The sequence below is a fragment of the Apium graveolens genome, chromosome 9 (genome assembly GCF_009905375.1).
Source record: "Apium graveolens cultivar Ventura chromosome 9, ASM990537v1, whole genome shotgun sequence".
In the NCBI taxonomy this organism is placed as follows: Eukaryota; Viridiplantae; Streptophyta; class Magnoliopsida; order Apiales; family Apiaceae; genus Apium; species Apium graveolens.
In genome coordinates, this window is record NC_133655.1 from 201,715,014 (window position 1) to 201,734,961 (window position 19,948).

The 19,948-nt window shown below is 35.0% G+C and overlaps 1 protein-coding gene across 1 annotated transcript; it reads left to right on the forward strand.

The window, feature by feature from the left end:
- Positions 1 to 8,117: 8,117 nt before the first annotated feature.
- LOC141686831 (formin-like protein 14) lies at positions 8,118 to 19,665 on the forward strand. The gene is made up of 18 exons (XM_074491915.1): positions 8,118 to 8,230; positions 8,474 to 8,594; positions 8,691 to 9,394; positions 9,480 to 9,701; positions 9,798 to 11,551; positions 11,685 to 11,805; positions 12,410 to 12,481; positions 13,174 to 13,272; positions 13,765 to 13,806; positions 13,893 to 13,973; positions 14,057 to 14,107; positions 14,187 to 14,268; positions 14,364 to 14,458; positions 15,188 to 15,259; positions 15,382 to 15,498; positions 18,086 to 18,154; positions 18,253 to 18,319; positions 18,985 to 19,665. The coding sequence occupies exons 2-18, from the start codon at positions 8,522 to 8,524 to the stop codon at positions 19,224 to 19,226; spliced, it is 3,963 nt and encodes a 1,320-aa protein (XP_074348016.1). The 5' UTR covers positions 8,118 to 8,230; positions 8,474 to 8,521; the 3' UTR covers positions 19,227 to 19,665.
- The last annotated feature ends 283 nt before the right edge of the window (positions 19,666 to 19,948 follow it).

The window sequence follows — 19,948 nt, forward strand, 5'->3', positions numbered from 1 at the left end:
CTTAGCAAATGATGCTATATCTTCAGCAGTATAATCACTCTTTTCCTTTGGTACAGTCTTTGCTGCTTCACCTGCAACTGCAACAGCAAGCTTGGTTGGTTTGTGAGGCCCTTCCTTGATTCTATCAAGGTATTCTGGATCTGTTGCTTCCAGGAACATGGTCATTCTCACCTTCCATATGGGATATTTAGATGGTCTCAGTATGGGAACTCTGATGGTCTCATACCGACTCTGAATTTGTGTCTTTGGTGGTTCCTCAGTTTTGGTAGGCTTAGTTGGAGTTTCCGTGTCAGACATGATTGTGTTTGGATCTTTAACTGTATGTGTGTTAACAGATAGGCTCTGATACCACTTGTTAGGTCACACACACTGTAGAGGGGGTAATACAGTGTATAATACAATCAAATCGAACTTTAAAATCTTAAGTAACAGAAAACAAACTTTATTGAAACAATAAACTCTGTTACAGTATGGAACTGTTACCTCTCAGTGATGAACAAATATCACGAGAGCTACTAGGGTTACAATGAATAATCTTCTCGAATATGATAACACTTATAGTGTAAACCCTATGTCTGTGTTTATATACTACACAGTTACAAGATAATCGCTAATTGATATGGAATATAATTCTGCTTCCTAAAATATATCAATCAGATATATTTTCTTCCAAGTATTTCATTCTTCACGGAACTCCTTCTTCATGTATATCTCTTCTTATGTTTATCTTGATCTTCTTTCCTTTAATCGGCTACTGTCCTTATCTGATCGTCCTTCAGCACTTAAGTTCTGATATCTAACTTCTGATGATTATCTCCTGATAATATAAGTACTGATATCCTTAAGTCCTGACTTCCAGTATAAGTACTGATCAACGGTTAAGTACTGATTTGTCCTGTTAAGTAAGATCTGAAATCTAAACATAAATTATATTAGCCATGACATTATCAAATATATCTAACACTAAGCATCCGTTGAAGCTTTCATCCGTTGATGCCTTATCCGTTGAGGCTTTATCCGTTGAAACTTTATCCGTTGATGCATTAGCAGTTGAAGTCTTATCCGTTGAAGCACTTATCCGTTGATGGATATTATCCGTTGAAGCTTTAGAGACATCCGTTGAAGCTTTGTTTCTTATCCGTTGAAGGCCTTCAATATTAGTTGATACTTTTTCACTTATACAAAATTACAAGGCATGAAATATTTACAATTAGCCCTCCTATTTGCACATCCACTAGTAGTCAACATGACTGATAATTTCCTACAACATCTAAGAGTTACAACTTGAATCCAGAGAATGAAATGTGCTACAATACTAAACTTATTTCTAAGTAAAGCTACTCCTTCAACGGATAGCCATGATGGTCTTATCCGTTGAGGTTACAAACACTAGATTTCTACTTAAGTGTTTTGTTTAACTTATCATCAAACTAATACACATATTCCTAACACATATTGAACAAAGCTGAGCTGAAGCAACAAAGTTATAGAAATTTGGAAATATAAGAGATAAACAGCCTTTCATCTCTTTGTTGGCCCACATAGTTTACCTTCAATTTCAAACATCTCTTCCAGTGTCCTCCAAAGATCACCATAACCATTGAACCGTGTCAAATCTACCGCCCTTCCAACAAAAATTCTTTGCATGTGAACCTGTGAAGTTTATATATACACTTAATGCCCCTAAAATACATATAACATTTCAAACAAAGTAATCACCAATGATGCTAATATCAGAACTCATACTCGTATAGTTGTAGTTGTCACTTTTTAATTTAGAGGCATATTCTCTCCCAAAAAAAGAGTAAAATTTTAGGACACGGGCAACTGAAACCATAGTCGGCAAGAGATGCTTGTCTCTCTTCGAGTGGAAGATCTTCATCTATATATGATATTGTTATCTGACATTCAAAAATACAAGCATGATGTAGATTATGTATAAAAAAATCCCTCCAATTACATTTATAATTTACTTTACCAAGGTAATATAGTAGAATCTAGAGGCAAAGATTGCACAAGTACCTCTTCTCCTTTGCGAATGGGTCTGAGAGCAATAATTATTGTTTGCCTATCCCTGTACTGCGATTTCAAGCCTTATAAATCAGAGATCATGGAAAAAATCGATAAAGGACAAAAATTGATCTGACTTGCTACACGTATACGCAACATATCCCAAGGGAGAAGCTCTACTGAAAATGAAGCAGAAGATCGTAAGAATTAGATTTCAAAGAACCAAAAGTTTCTTTATAGTGTTATTTTTTCATTGAAAAGGTTCAGTGAAATCTGACAAGTTATATCAGTTTAATCTTACAAGGGCAATAAATAATGCTAGTTCAGCTGACACCGGTATTTCTGATTGCTAAGGATGTAGGAGCAAGCTTTACATTCAGGAAACCTGAATATATCTTCAGGAGGTTAGCCATGTCATAAGAGAAATTTGTTACTTTCTAAAAATACCTCTAAAGGAGGAATAAGATAGTCAAATTTGGAAGAACTTAATATTTATAGCATGAGCAGCATAAAGTGCAGGCATGTGCAAGTTTCATAGCACAACAGGAGACACTATTGGATTTGGCCTCAAAATTTTAAGAACATTTCAAAGAACAACCCACATAGCGCATACATAAAAAAGAAAAGCTTTTAAATAGTAAAACATACCTTGGTGCAACTCCGTGTTTGTTTATGCGACTCCTGTGGGGTTCTTGGACATGACCTCTCAATATCACAGCTAATTGAGGGATGATCCAACATATTAACATCGGACGGTACTGATTGCTGGTCAAATTCAACATCCAAAGATGGTATGGGCGTGTTGTGGTCAACTAACTCGATTCCAAATAGCCTGTAGCCATTTCCCTGTCTATTTTCACTATTATCCTTGTTAAATGGAGAAGCAAAAGAGTCTTTTCCAGCTTCAGCTTAGTTAGACCAATGCATTGACTTGCTAGAAATCAGAGGCATGAGACCATTATCATGTAGCTGATAGAGTTGTCCTTGCCATTAGAAGATAAAACTTGGGAGATAAAAAGAGGTCTGGCACTCGAGATGAATCACAATATCACACATAATTTTTTTTACGCCATATACAAACAGAACCAGTAACACGGAAGCACATTGTGTATATTGTATAATTAACATCTAATTCAAATTAATTTTAAAAAATCTTAAAAACACAAATTGAAAATGGGATTCTCGTTATGGAAAATAATTTTGTAGGAGGGTTAAAACTGATATACAAATATTAATTAGTTATTGTCAGTACAAAACATGCTTGCACATCGCTTTTATTTTTATCAAGCCAAAGCATTAAAAACATAAAAGATTCCTGTTAATCCAATCTATGCAAATTAAATTTTCATCAGTAACAATAAAAATACAATACAGAGAGAATCTTTTAAAATTGATAACCCCAAATTTAAGAATTTAACACCACCAAAAATCAGATTTTGTAAACAAATTCTAAACCCCCCCCCCAAAAAAAATTAGGGTTCATGAATAAATTCTAAAAATCCCAAAAATTAGGTTTGTAAATATTAAAGGAGCCCAAACATTAGGGTTTGTAAACCACATATTAAGAAATTATAATCAGAGCATACCTTTATTTGGATCTTTGAAAATAGAGGACATATTGTGAAACTTTGAAATAGAGCCAAACAAATAAACTGGAGATTTGTGACCGAGATATGAGCGAGCTTTGAGAAGTGATGAGCGGTGGCGATGAGCGGCGACGGTGAGAGGATGAATAAGCAGAGTTTTTATGTTGGTGTGGAGAAGAGTGTGCTCGTGTTATAATTTGTGGCTTAGTTAAAAGAGAGGATGGTCTTTCAATTTACTTGAGTGGCCTTTTTATTTTAATTTTAGCCGGATTTCCCCCCGCCTTTTTTTCTTCTTCATTTTTTCACATGTCTACAGCAACACCAATATAGATGTTGGCATAACAAATCTAAGGCAACACTTATAATAAATTTGGTTATGATGTTGCTATACGTAACATTTTTTGTGCCAACACTGTTTTTGGATATTGCTGAAGACCATTTATGTGGTAGTGTATATTTCACATTTGCTCAAAGATGTAAAGATCAGGTACCCCAACGCTGAAAAGTTCGCATATGGGTTCGTGATAGCCACTCGAAAATTGTGACATTATTTTTAAGGCAGAACTGTACAATTGATCAAAGCTCAACCACCGAATAAGTTCCTAAATAAGCCAACATTTTCATGCAGGGTGGTAGTACAGTTGATTCAACTGGGGGAATACGACTTGGAATATGTGTCGGGAACCTCCATTAAGGTCCTAATATTGGTTAATTTCATTGCAGAGTGCATCTTCTATGGGCTTGAGACCTTACATCAGAAGAACAACTCATTCGGACCCCGAGAATATGGAAATTATTTGTGGATGGTTCGGTTGCGGTATCAAAGTGTGAAGCAGGGCTCATGCTGTCAAGCCCCAATGGCTTTGAAATTTGTCAGACCATTCGGTTCACTTTTTCCCTTATTGACAATGAAGCAGAGTAAAACACTTAAGAGTCTTCAGTGGCTCGATGGTTATGCTGAAGCACTTTTCACGAGAATATGAGCAGAAAGACCCCCGAACAAATGTATACACTACCTAGGTACGAGAAGCCAATTTATATTTTGCTCTGTGCCGAAGCAACCTCATGAGAAAATGACTTCATTTCTTATCCCATTCGCTTTCGCCATGTAGGCGGTCGACATCGTGACATTCTTCCTACCAATACAAAGCAAGCTAAATATTATATCGGGGCCATTGATCATAACCAAATGGGTTAAGGCTCGTGATGCAGAACAAGGAATAATAGAATTAATTTGTGTATATTTTAAATTATCATATATATTTAAAAGTAATCATAATTGAGTAGGTTGTTAAGTTATATTAAGTATATTTATTAGGAAGATTCCAGAAGAATGATATAAGGATTTATTTTCTTTAATTAGTTATGGTAATAGATATTTATATAGCTTAGTTTTATTTGGAAAATAATTGGCTCTCAAGTAAATAATTAGCTTTATGAACACTTGTAATCCTTCTTTATGGAATAAAATTGAATTATGAATTAAAATCTGTGGATTTTTGTGTGTTTTGCTAATTCTCTACGGAGATATGCCTTTATCTTATATAGATCCTCAAGTATTATACGTTCAATTTTCATAACTTGACGGATTACTACGTGGAGTTGAAGTCATTGAACAGTCATATCCATGTAATTTTAACTATTGGGCAACCGTTGATATGTACGAAGAACTAAGGATTGAACATGAACAATTGTATGACGAATACAGAGAATTTTTGATGAATCAAATGAAGCTTTTTGAAGAAATATGCATCAAGTTGACAAAGCCTACAAAACCTTGTATTGTGGAGCAACCGAGTGTGAGAACTTCAAGTATTATTATAGACAAGATCACTTTAGGCGATTCAGAAGTACAAGATGTACAAGTTCATGACGAAGAACTTGTTCATCATCAAATTAATGTTCCAATAAACGAGACTGATGTTGATGAAGTGAAGATCATAAACAATGATATCAACGATAATTCACTCCTTCAAGATGTCAAATAGTGTTTTCAGACAGCTCATATTGTCTTTATTATTCCTCATTGGTTTATGAAGTCAAACATGTAAATGATATTTCTGAATGGATTCCAAAGATTTATGATTAACATGTATGAAGTCCTATTTGGGAATTATGGATTCTTCTTCACTATAAAACTCGTGGTCGAGTTTTTTTAAAGGAGAGAAGAATTCAGATGAAGGAATAATTGAATTAATTAATTTGCTAATATTTTACATTATTGTTTAGATTTAAATGTAACTATAATTGATTAGGTTGTTAAGTTATATTAAGTATATTTAGTTGGAAGATTTTAGAAGAATAATAGAAGAGTTTGTTTTCTTCAATTAGTTATGGTAGTAGTTATTTATAGGGCCTTAGTTTTATTCAGAAATTACTTGACTCTAAAGTAATTAATTAGCTTTATAAACACTTGTAATCATTTTTTATAGAATAGAGTTGAATTATGAATTAAAATCTGATTTTTTTTGTGTATTTTACTGATTCCATGCGGAGATTAACCTTTATCCCCTTGTTTAACCAATCTCTCACCCTTGTCCTACATCAGCTCCCCCTTTGGCAATGATCATTGAAGATGCTGTAAAAAAGTTAAAAAAAATTATGCTAGAGCAAGTGATCCTATGACTTGGAATTTCAAAAGTCTGTATGTCAGACAACGACACCCATTTTATAGGAAACAAAAATGTTAATCCACTACTTCAATGTTCAACAGAAGTTTAGTTTAGTTAGTCACCCCAAGGCAATGGGGCGATCAAAATTGCAATCAAGATCATATTTGATAGGATCAAGAGGAGGTTGGGTAAAACCAAAAGGTAGTGGGCGGAAGAACTTTCATGGGTGTTATGGCTTACCGAACGACGCAAAGGTTGTTCACATAAAAGACTCATTTTAGGCTTTCGTATGAGACATATGAATTTGTACTGGTAGAAGTCGATATAAATTCCTATAGAACATAAATGTTTAAAATAAAAAATAACGAGTTTGGTCTGAAATAAAATGTAGACGTACTAGAAGAAGAAAGAGAAGCAACCTATCAGATGAATATGAAGTATCAGATGCAATAAGCTCGAGATTATGATTCATGTGTTAAGAAGAGATCATTCCAAGTAGGCGATTGGGTGCTAAGGGAGTTGTCTAGTTCCATGCCAACCAAACAAGAAAAACTACAACCGAAATGAAGAGAACCTTACAAAACGACTGAGGTCATTCGACCAGGTACATACAAAATATAAATTAGATAGATTGTATGAGAATTTGATAAAAAAATACTTGACATGCTAGTAGACTTTGAAATTTGTATCAATAAGTAAGGTATCATGAACTCCCAAATTTTTATTTGAATTTTGATCGTTGCAATTTCCCATTTTATGTCTGCAATGTATTACGATTCCCTGAAAAAACGAGATATGTTCGTTACTGTTCAAGCGAATATTAGTGAAAGATTTTTTTCTCGCATATATTACACATTACTTACTCTATATTGTCTAGTTAAACATGCTCTTCATAAGTTATTGTTATGTAGTTAAGTGCATAAAATAGCGAAAGCGAAGTGCTGTTTGACGGGAGTACATAAAGTTTAATTAATTTTGAACGGGAGAATTTCAAGTGATAGTTTTCAAAAACTTATACATTAAGGCCTCGTTTATTTCGTCAATTTTATATTTACATGTGAACTTAAACTTCCTTAGAATTAAGTTACTGCTATAAGTTACACCGTAATTAGAAATGTATGTGTTTGGGTAATTTAGTGATTATGTAGTTAATTTTGGTAAGTATTAAATGATTTTGTACATGTTAGCTATCTAACTTTTAATGACCATATATGAGCTTGGTAACTAAGTTTCTATATTTTGTAGGAACTACAAATACCATGTCCAATTTAAAATACATTAAACCAAATAGTGTAACTATTTTATAATCCAAGGAACTCCAAATTACACAGTTGAGTTTTATCGAAGCAAACGAGACCTAAGTGGTTGGACAAAATTATTAAGTATATTTTCGTAATTTTTTATATTTTTTTTCCTTATATTTAACACATATTTTATGGATATTATTAAGTATATTTTTGTAATTTTTAAGAAAAACTTTTTTTAAGAAAAAATTGAAAGTTATATTTTTATTTAAAAGATTTTTTTTTAAAAAAAATTTAGAAAAATATATTTTGCAAGAGTTTTGAAGTACATGTCGAACTCCAGTCCATCAATATAAAAAATTGTGTGGGACATAGGAAGTATATATTAATTTATAAATTACCAATAAATAAGGATATTGAATTATATATAATTAAAATAATAAATATATTCAATTTCTCTCATAATAAATTCTAATTTTTTGCCTCAATGTTGCTTAAAATAGAAAGCCAAAAATGTAAAGCTTGATAAAAAGAATAGAATAATCCATTCAAAATAGAAAGCCGTTCAAAAAGCACCTTATTATCAGCCGGGTCGGTTTAGAGTCCTACCCACTTGTAAGTTTAAATCCATCTGCCCCCATTTGTTTTAATTTAATTTTGTAATTTCAAAACTCAAATAAATAATAAATTAAATTAAACACCAAAATTTCTAAAATCAAAACAAGTCACCTCTACTCAACTCTCTTCCAAATCATCCTCCCTTGTCTCTCCTCTTTCGGTAACCTAGATTTCTCAGCTTCATCTTCATTTTTTCATTTATTTTTATTTAATACGTTTAAATATAAATAGTATTTATATTTTGAATTTTAGTTGGTAATTTAAGTTAAATAATTTCTTCAGTTCATTTGTTATAATTAATCATTGCTGTACTGTATCACAATCTGTTACACACACATATTGTGTGTGTGTGTGTGTGTTTGTTATGTTTGTGTTAATTTGTTATGTACACACATTTTTTCAGGTACTGGATCATTTTAGGTTGTGCTAAGTAGTTTGGATTTCGAATAATATGTCACTACTCAGTAGATTCTTTCACAAAAGACCTCCTGATGGCTTGCTTGAATTTGTCGAAAGAGTCTACGGTAATTAAGCCTTTTCAATTTAGTGTCACTTGTTTATTTGGTTCTGTTAATACGACTGTGTTTAGTTGTTTGATGTTTCGTTTATGTGCTTTGCAGTTTTCGATTCTTGTTTTTCCACTGAAGTTTTACCTGAGGAAATTTACCAAATGTATTTACATGAGATTGTTAATGAATTGCATGAAGACTTTCCCGAATCGTCTTTTCTTGCTATTAATTTTAGAGAAGGTGAGAAAAGGAGTTCGTTTGCGGAAATTTTGTGTGGGTATGATGTTACTGTTATGGATTATCCGAGACAATACGAGGGTTGTCCGCTTTTGCCAATGTCTTTGATTCATCATTTTCTCCGTGTTTGTGAGAATTGGCTTTCGCTTAGGAATCATCAGAATGTTATTTTGCTGCATTGTGAGAGAGGGGGGTGGCCTCTTTTGGCACTTATGTTAGCTAGTCTGTCGGTTTTTAGGAAACTGCATGGAGGTGAAACGAAAACTCTTGAACTTGTTTATCGAGAAGCTCCTAAAGGGCTGTTGCAGTTGTTATCGCCGTTAAACCCGTTTCCGTCGCAGCTTCGGTATCTTCAGTATGTATCCAGAAGAAATATATCCCCAGACTGGCCTCCTGCTGAACGTGCTATTTCTTTGGATTGCCTTATTGTTCGCGGTATTCCTAGATTCGATAACCAAAATGGGTGCAGGCCTATTATTCGTATATTTGGGAGGAACCTCCTTAGCAAGGGTGGGCTGTCGACTCAGATGTTATTCACCATGCCCAAGAAGAATCGAAGCCTCCGACACTACTGTCAGGTATAATGCTTCTTTGCTTCAATTGTTTAATGCTGGTTTCTAGCTTTGTGCAATTGGGTGCTGACTAAGTGCTTTTATGTAACAGAAGGAGAGTGATGTTATTAAAATTGACATTCAGTGTTTGGTACAAGGAGATGTCGTGTTAGAATGTGTTCATTTGAATTTAGATCCTGAGAGGGAAGTAATGATGTTCCGAGTGATGTTTAATACTGCTTTTATCCGATCTAACATTTTAATGCTCAACTCTGAGAACTTAGACATGCTATGGGATTCCAAGTCAAGGTTTCCAAAAGGCTTTCGAGCAGAGGTGAAAACTTTTCACTGAAATACGTTTTCCATTTCTATATTTCATTCCGGATCTATCCTTTACATCTTATTGAGTAGTTCTTCCCCTCAAGTTCAGGTTCTTTTTGGTGACATTGAAAGCATACCTCCCCCTGAAGCTCCAATATCAATATTAAATGGTGAGGAGAAAGGTGGATTACCCATGGAAGCTTTTTCGAGGGTTCAAGAACTTTTCACTGGTGCTGACTGGGTTGATAATAGTGATGATGCTTTATGGTTATTTAAACAGCTCTCAGTGTTGAATAATGTGAATGATTTGTCCATGCTAAGGAGCAGACTTGGCGGATATTCATCACCTTTGGACTCCGAGGAAGAAAATAATGCATCTAGTACTGCTGACAGTTTGGACTTTTTGGATTCTGAAAAGGCTAATAGTCTAATTTATACTAATTCAATGATGAATTTTCAAGACGACCCATCATCACAGGATTCGGCTTCTGAGGAAGCATCTGATTCAAGGCCAAAAATATCAATTGATGTTGATTCTGCCTTTTCTCCTCCTGAAAATGGGGTTCATTTTGACGCCAACTCTGCCTTGGAATCCTCAGTACAATCGATATATGATCAACAATCTTCACTTTCAACTGAAAAAACATTATTGACTCCACCCCTTTCAATATCTAACGGTGTTGCTTTGACTAATGCTTCCCAATCACCTTCAATGGTAGTACCTCCTTCTAGCAATATATCTGGTGGACCTCCACCGTTCCTTAAGAATTCCAGTGCAGGAGGTTCGGCACCTATTAGTTCTAGCACAGGACCTTCACCACCTCCACCACCACCACCACCACCATCTTTACCTCTTAGCTCTAGCAGAGGACCACCTCCACCTCCACCTCAACCTTTAAGCTCTACAAGTGGACCTCCAATACCACCTCCTCCTCCTCCTCCACCACCACCACAACCCCAACCTTCTAGTTCTGGTAGAGAACCTCCTCTGCCACCACTTCCACCTCTTTTCCCGATTCCATCCAGTAGTACTAGCAGAGGTTCTGCTATGCCTCCAGGCCCACCTTCAGACTCCTCTGAAATTTCTGGAGAAGTTCCACCACCTCCACCCCCGCCACCTCCCCTTCATAAATCATTAACCCCTTCAAACACCACTGCAATCAAAAGTTCTCTTGTGCCTGCTCCACCTCCACCTCCACCACTACCTCCTCCATCCTCAATTGCAGCTAAGAGTAATGGCATTACACCTTCCAAATCATCGAAAAGTAAAGGCCCTCCACCTCCTCCACCCCCTCCACAGCCTCTGCATCCTCATTCAATTTCTTCCAAGGGTCCTCTTGCGCCTCCCCCTCCCCCACCTCCACCTCTTCCCGTCTCATCTAAGCAACCATTGCAAAAAGTATCACTATCACCACCACCACCGCCTCCACCTCTGCCTCCATTATCAGCGGCCTCTGCTTCTAATAAACCACCACCACCTCCTCCACCTCCAGGCCAAAAAACAAGTGCTGCAGCAAGGCCTATGCCACCTCCACCCCCTCCTGGACCACTTCGACAAGGAGCAATAGTCCCACCTCCTCCACAGGCACCAAAACCTCCTAGTGCTCCTCCACTTCCAGGTCGTGGTGCTGCAGCTGTCCCACCTCCTCCAATGGGCAGCAAGGGATCTGATACACCCCCACCGCCACCTCCCACTTCTGGTAAAGGACGGACTTCGTTGGGACCTTTACGGGGTCGCACTGCTACTGGTTCATCAATTCCACCGAAAAAAGCTTCATTAAAGCCCTTACATTGGGTGAAAGTTACAAGAGCAATGCAAGGGAGTTTATGGGCAGATTCTCCGAAACAAGAAAACCAGACAAGGTAAGTGAAAATGAATTATGGAAGCAGTACATTCTTTTCTACAGACCAGAGCAAAGAAAGTGCAAAAGAAATATTGTTCTCTTCTAGGTCTATGTTGTACATTTGATGTCAAATGACTAATTTTTTTTGGCAGGGCTCCTGAAATTGATATATCAGAGCTTGAAAATCTCTTCTCCGCGGTTTCTGTGTCAGATAGCAATGGCAAGGCAGCTAGACGAGCTTCCAAAATTAGCAAACCGGAAAAAGTGCAACTGGTAATTATCCTCATTTTCTTGTTGCACTTTGAGCCAGGTTACACTCAACATGTAGGTCAACATATTCATACTTATAATATGTTTATTCTGATGCCTTTCTTGTGATATTGGATTGGGATTATATAGTGTTTTTTATTTTTGTTTGGTTTTTCTTGGGGGTTGGCCTCATTCAATATTTATGTTTTTTTCTACTATGTGAGGGCTTTTAATAGTCTCACTAAGTTCTCCCACCGGAATGGCCATGGCCGTGGCTTTCTTCTTTTTTTTTTTCTTTTTTTTTTCCCTGGTACTATCTCCTATTTGACCTTACATTGCTACCTGGATTAAAGTTACCCTCAATATTACAAGAAAACGTAGTTTCTGGTCGAGAAAAATTTATAAAACGTTTTGTTGAAACATTTATTTTCTTAAATTTCGGTCTTTATGGCTTTACCATAAGCTCAAACTAGAATTGTAATAATTGGTTAGTTTTGTTAAGATTTAATTTTGATTCATATACTTAGAACTGTAGTGCTTTCTGTTTCTTTGAAGTGCCTCGCTCTTTGAGCTAATTAATGCATCATCGTTAATGAAGTTTATGCTCCTCTAATATTTAAATATGTAGGTTGACTTGCGAAGGGCATACAACTGTGAGATTATGCTCACGAAAATCAAGATTCCTCTACCGGATATGATTGTAAGAAATCCTGCTTCTCTAAAAGTCCTTTTTCTACATATTAGCAAATTTGAATTAGGACGGGGATAATATGTATAATGGTTTCCCCCCTGAAAAGTTGATATTAAATAACTATGATCCATGTTCTATATAAATATTACACTTGTTTATGATACACATTGGGTTAATATAAATAACTCGTTTCAAAGAAATAACTATTAAGAAGTAAGTATTTATAAATAAGTTTATAACAACAGGAAATAAATTTATAATTTTGATTATATAAATAAGTTATTTATCAAGAATTGACATTGTCTAGGTATTCTTTTCTTGTTAATTTCCGATTCCTGTTGAAAGCCTTACCGTGTGAATATCTATCAGCGAAATGAATCCGTTGATGTCAGAGTGAAATATTGGAACAGAAATATTGAAAGCTTAAGCTTGACAACTATGAACAGTATGTCGCTAACAGAAAGGAAATTTGTTGTCAGATTATTTCCTCAACATTATGTATTGAACGAAACTTTGTTTGCGACCTATTACTTTTACTCGTGATAGTGCTGAAAATATTTGTTCGTGAACTTTTGCAAAGAGGAACTAAAATGGGGATGCTAAGATGTTATTTCTTTACAACTGGGTTGCAGAATATTGTCTTTAATAATGTTTTATTTTGACATCGTACTTTAAGTACTCATGGTCGTGCATGTTTCCAGAATGCTATCCTTGCTATGGATTCGAACGTCCTTGACATCGATCAAGTTGAAAATCTTATTAAATTCTGTCCCACGAAAGAGGAAATGGATACTCTGAAGGTACTTTATATCTCTCTCTCTCTACTCCCTCCAACCCGGAACTCCAAAAAAATAAAATCAAATAAAAAATATATCTAGACACCCTCTCCAATACTAGATTTTTTTTACTACACAAACATTATGGTCAAAGTTTTTCATACTGCAAGAAGTATACTGAGTTGCATACATTACAATTTTCATTAAATGAGATGCTGAAGCAGGCATAACTTGAAATATCAAAATAAATATTCTTCCAAGTTCAAGTAACTGCTCTTTTCTTGATAATAGCTCCAAGAGGAAAGATGAGACGATATAAACCTCCTCAAAGCCACAAGTAGTTGGAATTCGGCTCATACTCCAACCTCTTATTTATATTTTTAATAATTTTTTTATTGAATTTGGGGCTGCTAAGCTGTATATAGCATGTCATCAGAATTTAGCAAACAGAATACATGTATCATAACCTAAAATTAGTTATTCATTGGTTTATTTATGCTCCTGGTCTATGTTCAGAACTACACAGGAGAAAAAGAAATGCTCGGAAAGTGTGAACAGGTCTGTCTCTTCATTGCTCTAGAATTTATTTAAGGAGATGCAATTTTTTAATATTCTCTGAATATTTATTTGAATGAGTGTTTTAGTTTTTCATGGAGTTGATGAAGGTCCCACGAGTTGAATCTAAATTACGAGTATTTGCATTCAAAATTACCTTCTCTAGTCAGGTAATTGAGCAATTGGTTGTCTGTTATTTGATTTAATATTGCTGCTTGCAGCAGTTTATTATTAAAGACTTGTCATATTGTAGGTTGATGACTTGAAACGTAATCTGCTTACAATAAAGAATGCTGCCAGTGAGGTAACCACATTACTAAGAATTTGTTTTATATTAACAAAATTGCAGCAGTGTTGTAATGTTACTTTTTGATCAAATGTAGGTAAAGGAATCTGGAAAGTTACGACAGATTATGCAAACAATTCTGACTTTAGGAAATGCCTTGAACCAGGGCACTGCTCGAGGTACCATATTTAAAGACTAGTGCAATATTACCAAGAAATTCTAACTTCGCATTCCAAATTTATATCTTCAGCTAATAATTTTGTGTTTGTTGCAGGATCTGCTGTTGGTTTTAAGCTGGATAGCCTTCTAAAACTTTCTGATACTCGTGCAAGAAACAACAAAATGACACTGATGCATTATCTCTGCAAGGTAGAGTTTAGGCATTTTCTTTTGTGAAATGCCCTAATAGTCTTATTGGCATTGTTGAGGGTTGCTCTTTGGTGTAAATTTGAGTTTCTCACAAGTCTGAAAGCAACTGAAAATCAGAGGACCTTCTGTGATTTTTCAGTTCATATAATAGTCATTAAAAAATCACAAATTTTAAGATTCAGAAATATGCTTTGAAGGAGGTTGTGCAATTTCTCAGTTCTCTTTCCAAAGGCTGTGCTTGGACTTTTTAGTTTATAATCCAGATTCCAATATGTTCAGGAACATTGTTTACTAAATTATAATTTCATTACAGTTAAAATGTTATCACATTAATCATTACTTTCCAGGAATGCCCGGAAAAGGAAGCAATATACTTTGGCATAAATAGCCTATAGTATCCTTGCATACAATGACAACGATAAACTCATGGGCCATTACCCTATTGGCAGCTAATATATATAATGGATGATTAGGATCAAGTTTTATACAAATTATTTACAAGAAAAACTTTAGGCAGTCTGGCAGTCGGGACCCGGAAGGTCCCACCCTTTCGCATACCCCAGGGATACGCTTGACCCTGCTATCTATTTATTTTGATTGTTTATTTTTTATTTTTTCTTATTTCAAGGTTTTGTTCTGCATCCATTTTTCTTGTGTATATTTTTTCCAATGTTTCTTGTAGTTAATCTTAATGTGTGCTCAACTTATTAATCTATGTTGTTTAATTAGCTCCTTGCCGAGAAAATGCCAGAGTTACTGGATTATGACAAGAATCTTGGTCATTTAGAAGCAGCATCCAAAGTATGTCAATCTGGATTAAGCATCTTAAATAGTTAGACTTAAATAATTTATGCATGGGTTGATGATTAGTGATTACTGAAGCTTAACTCATTCTTGTTTCATCCTTGTTTCCATATGTATAGATTCAACTGAAGAATTTGGCTGAAGAAATGCAAGCAGTGAGCAAAGGTCTTGAAAAGGTTGAGCTGGAACTCACTGCTGCACAGAACGACGGACCAGTTTCTGCAGGCTTTCAGAAGGTGAGAACGAGATAAATGGCATATTTTACTAGGTCATGTGCAATATAAAATATTATGCCTTGAGAAAGTTGTCTTTTGAATAACCTTACCATTCATGACTCCTCACTCATAGTACTCCTCTTGTACGCCCTTTGATCCGGAGATAATGACGTGGTTTAATTTTTTGTCAAATCGCATATTGTGACTTTATTTTGTTATCGGATCTATTATTAGATCAAAGCTTATCACGGTGCCAAAGTCGAGCTTTAACGCCCTAGTACCTTGGAGAGGACTAGTCATATATGTATATTTACCAGAAATTATGTATACCATAGCCACGCCAATTTTGTTGTTCAAATAGAAGCAATAGACTAATAAGTTCAGATTCAACAAATATTTAGTACTCCCTCCGTCCCTTTGAGTTCTGAACATTTGAAATGAAGTCTTCGACACGCATTTAAAGTCTCCTATCTAATATAGTTACATAAATTATTTTTAATTTTTTTTCTTCTGAATAAATATTAAATGTTTAAACTTGTATTCAAAAAAAGAAAATTTTCAAAATAAGTTATACAACTATATTAGATAATAGCCTTAAAATGCGTGTCGAAGACTTCATTTCAAATGTTAACAACTCAAAGGGACGGAGGGAGTATAGAACTGCCCAGAAAATTTGATTTCAGAAAAAGTGTACCAAAAATCTGATACTAAATGCCCAAAAGAGATTTAAGTGTATATATATATATCATACATTTATCTATATTTATGTATAAAGTGAAGCTATGGTGTATCTATCTGTATAAGTTGTACTTCCCTAAATTTTGGGTCGGGATTCCAGGTAATATTCATAGACACGATGACAAACTAGTCGTGATTCGTGAAACGACTAGTTCCTATACTGGAAAGCAGGGGTGCAGCACTACCCCTGCACACTAGATACGTTCGGGTGCGGCTGCATACGTACGGGGTGCGCCACCCGGCGTGTTGCCGTGTTTTACTGACTCGATTCGTTGGGGGTGCGGGAAGGGTGTATGGGAAGGGCAGGGACCGTAATTTTTTTTTTGTTGACTTTCACTTACCGGAGCCTTAATTTGAAGTTTGAGATGAGAGAGAAGTTTTAGAGGAGAGATGATTGAGCTCTTATTGTCGCCACCCCTTCACGGTCGATATCAACTGGGTCAATTTCTCTTCATCTCCGTCTTGAATTTCGAATCATCAATGTGTCTCAATTGGTTTGGGGAGTCCGTGTGTATCGTGCATGTATATATGGGCTGAGCTTTTGTTGTTTGACTGTTTGAAAGTTAAACCCCGATTTGGTCTGTTAGTGTAATTGACTACTTCAATATTTTATCTTATTTTACTTTCTTTAATAATAGTTTCTTAATTTACTTATTGTTATTATCATTTGTTATGTGCCGAGTATTTTTCAGTTGTATATAAAGTTTACAAATTATATTTATTTGGCTACTTTGTTTATTTAAAATGCAACCTTGGATTATATCAAAATATATTCTAATATTTTCCATATCCCCCCGCACCCGAATCCCCATAATTTTAAAATTGCTGAATTCCTGTATCCCCGCAACGCGTATCCCGGCACCCGCACCCATGCTTTCTAGTTCCTTTATGTTGGTTGGTCGACTGTTCATCGACTTGATAACACTGTACTAAATATTTACATGTACTGTTTTGTACTAATTATATGTGAGAAGGGAAGGTGGGATTACCTTACCTATGATAGGCAAGATAATATAGTAAAGCAACGTAGTTTCATTTTAAAATTACATAAAAAGAAATTTAAAAAACAAAAATAATTTAATGTGTATTCTCTGTATCATATTTTACTAACGTCCATCTTTTCTCAACGGCTGCCATCTTTCAATGTTATGCTGCAAAACCCAATTTTCTATGTTCTGCTGTAGAAAATTGATTTCTCAATATAAAAAAGAGTGTGTTCTCCACCTCTTTAGCCGTCATCCATCATGTAGAACACAACATTCTGCTGTAGAATTTTTTGTTTTGTAGTAGTGTTGTTCTGTTACAGAATACACATTTTGCTGCAGAATCCGACGTTCTATTGTAGATTTTTTGCTCCGCAACAGTGTTGTTATGTTGCAAAATTGAGACTTCTGCTGTAGAATCCAGGTTCTACTCCTAAATGTAAAACATAACATTCTGTTGTAAAATTTGTGTTCCGTAAATAGTGTTCAAACTTCAATATTAATTGATAAATATTAGTGTGTTAAAGATGAATCATGCATTTTTCTCTTAAATTTTACAGTAATAAAATGAAACACTACAATTGTAAAATAAAATATGTACTTCTACTAGTTTATCTTATCATAGGTATGAAAACCTCACCTTCCCTTTTTCTCTTTGTTTATATACATTATTATATTCTTGTATATTGCGTGTTCCATTTTCAAAATTAAATTGGTCAATCTGACCATAAAAAGTCAATTAAGCCTGTCAATGCTGGATAGAGGGAGTCTAAACTTCTTAAATACAATTGAACAGGATGATTCCTTTTGCTTTTGCTGGCTGAAGTCTATCAATAATTTATTATAATTTTTTTTATCTATATATGCAAACATGTTCATTCTTTTAGGTCTTGAAAAGTTTCCTGGATTCTGCTGAAGCTGAAGTCAGGTCACTTATTTCCTTGTACTCTGAAGTGGTAAGTACTTTTACTCCTGGGAGATGTCTGGATCCTTTTTGAGATCTAAGTTTTAACACATGCTCCAGTTTTGCTAACTATTAACACATGATCCATAGGGAAGAAATGCAGATTCGTTATCTCAGTATTTCGGGGAGGATCCTGCCAGATGCCCATTTGAACAAGGTTTGATATGAACTTGCTTATTATACTTGTCAAGTATTCTCTGGCTTACTCATTGAGTTGTTTATGACATCTTCTATGTTCCACATTTGCCACCTAAAGTGATAAATGTGTTGCTGCATTGTGATATAAGAGCAAGTCCCGTGCAAATTGCACTGTGCAATGCTATACTTGGTTCTATTGCTATATTATAGCACCAAATGTAAAAAAATCAACTCCAAAGGGGTTCTATATTTGGATGCAAATATGCATGCATCCTTGGTTCTATATTTATATATTGTTAGCATAAAATATATTTTTTGGATCTTTGTAAGTTAGCAATCAACAGCTAAAATACTACTCGTACATAAACTGATACTAGTGATACTATATAGTATGTACATGCTAAAAATATGTAGTAGCCTGTATATGTTTATATACATTGAATTCCCATTACCAGAGACATAATCAGACTTAAGGAGAACTGTAGCTTTCTCAGCACTTCAGTTCATGTAGACTACATCAAAATTATCACAACTTCCAGAAGAAACAACTGTGACGAGGTTGTTTGTTTGTTAAATAATTGCGCACCTGGATGGGTCTCTTTTTTTTTTTTGATAAAAATTCTGCTGCTTAAAACCTCAATATTTAGATTACCGTATTTTGAGATTTTGAGTTTGTTGATGCAGTGACACAAATTTTGTTCGTCTTTACGAAGATGTTCAACAAAGCTCGTGATGAGAATGCGCAGCAGGCAGATGCAGAGAAGAAGAAATTGGAAAAGGAAGCTCTGAAAGAACAAGCAGCAGCTAGTGCTTCATCAAAGAGGGAGAATACTGATTTTGAAACCCCAAAGGATATAAAATCCATGATTCGTGATCAATACCTATCTGCAAAGCAGAGGGAAACTCGTAATAATGGCACAGGCTGATGTGCAGTGGAGTTAAGAAATGTTGCCGCATTCTTGCAACTATCTTATGGAATTATTGCCAAATTTTCATTTTTACCACTGGCGAATCAGTTCGGGATATACCATTATTTTCCGGAATATGTGGCCACGAGTACATTGATTAATCTTCTGTAGGTATAGCCGAATTATTGGTGTAAAATGCATTTGTTGTATAGTTTTTGTAATTATAGCCAGATGCATTTTTATTGAATGCAGGTCGCTTTTGTATAACTAGAGTTGTTCAGGCTTGCAGCTTGGCAGCTTGAAATAGATTTGAGAAATGTAAAGAGCATAGTGTTTAAATTTACAACTACTGAGGTAGGATATTACAAAAAACCCAGAGAGCCAATGATGTAATGGTTGAAATATCGGCTATTATTCGAGAGTCTATTGACAAAATTGAATATAAGTTTCAGTAACATACTTCAGCATTTTCGTAGGTATATTTGGATTTTTCCATCCATGTTTAGCACCAATAATAAATTCTGTCGAGCATTGTTAATACAGTATATGAAATTTTTATGTAGAGTTATTTTTCTAAAACATCACTCCGGGTAAATAAAGTATAATCTTTCAATATAATGTATGGTGTTGGCTCCAAATGTCACTTTTTTGAGTCAAATGACCCTCAATATCACTTTTAAAATTTTTGGCCCTAAATGTCAATTCAAAACGGAGTTTCGGTTGAAGTTTTTGAAAATAAG

What these genes read in the sequence shown, in the direction of transcription:
- LOC141686831 (XM_074491915.1), top strand. Translation starts at nt 8,522, where the DNA reads ATGTCACTACTCAGTAGATTCTTTCACAAAAGACCTCCTGATGGCTTG. An exon ending in TTCCTCTACCGGATATGATT is followed by an intron (nt 12,482 to 13,173) that starts GTAAGAAATCCT and finishes GCATGTTTCCAG; the next exon opens with AATGCTATCCTTGCTATGGA. An exon ending in TAAAGAATGCTGCCAGTGAG is followed by an intron (nt 14,108 to 14,186) that starts GTAACCACATTA and finishes GATCAAATGTAG; the next exon opens with GTAAAGGAATCTGGAAAGTT.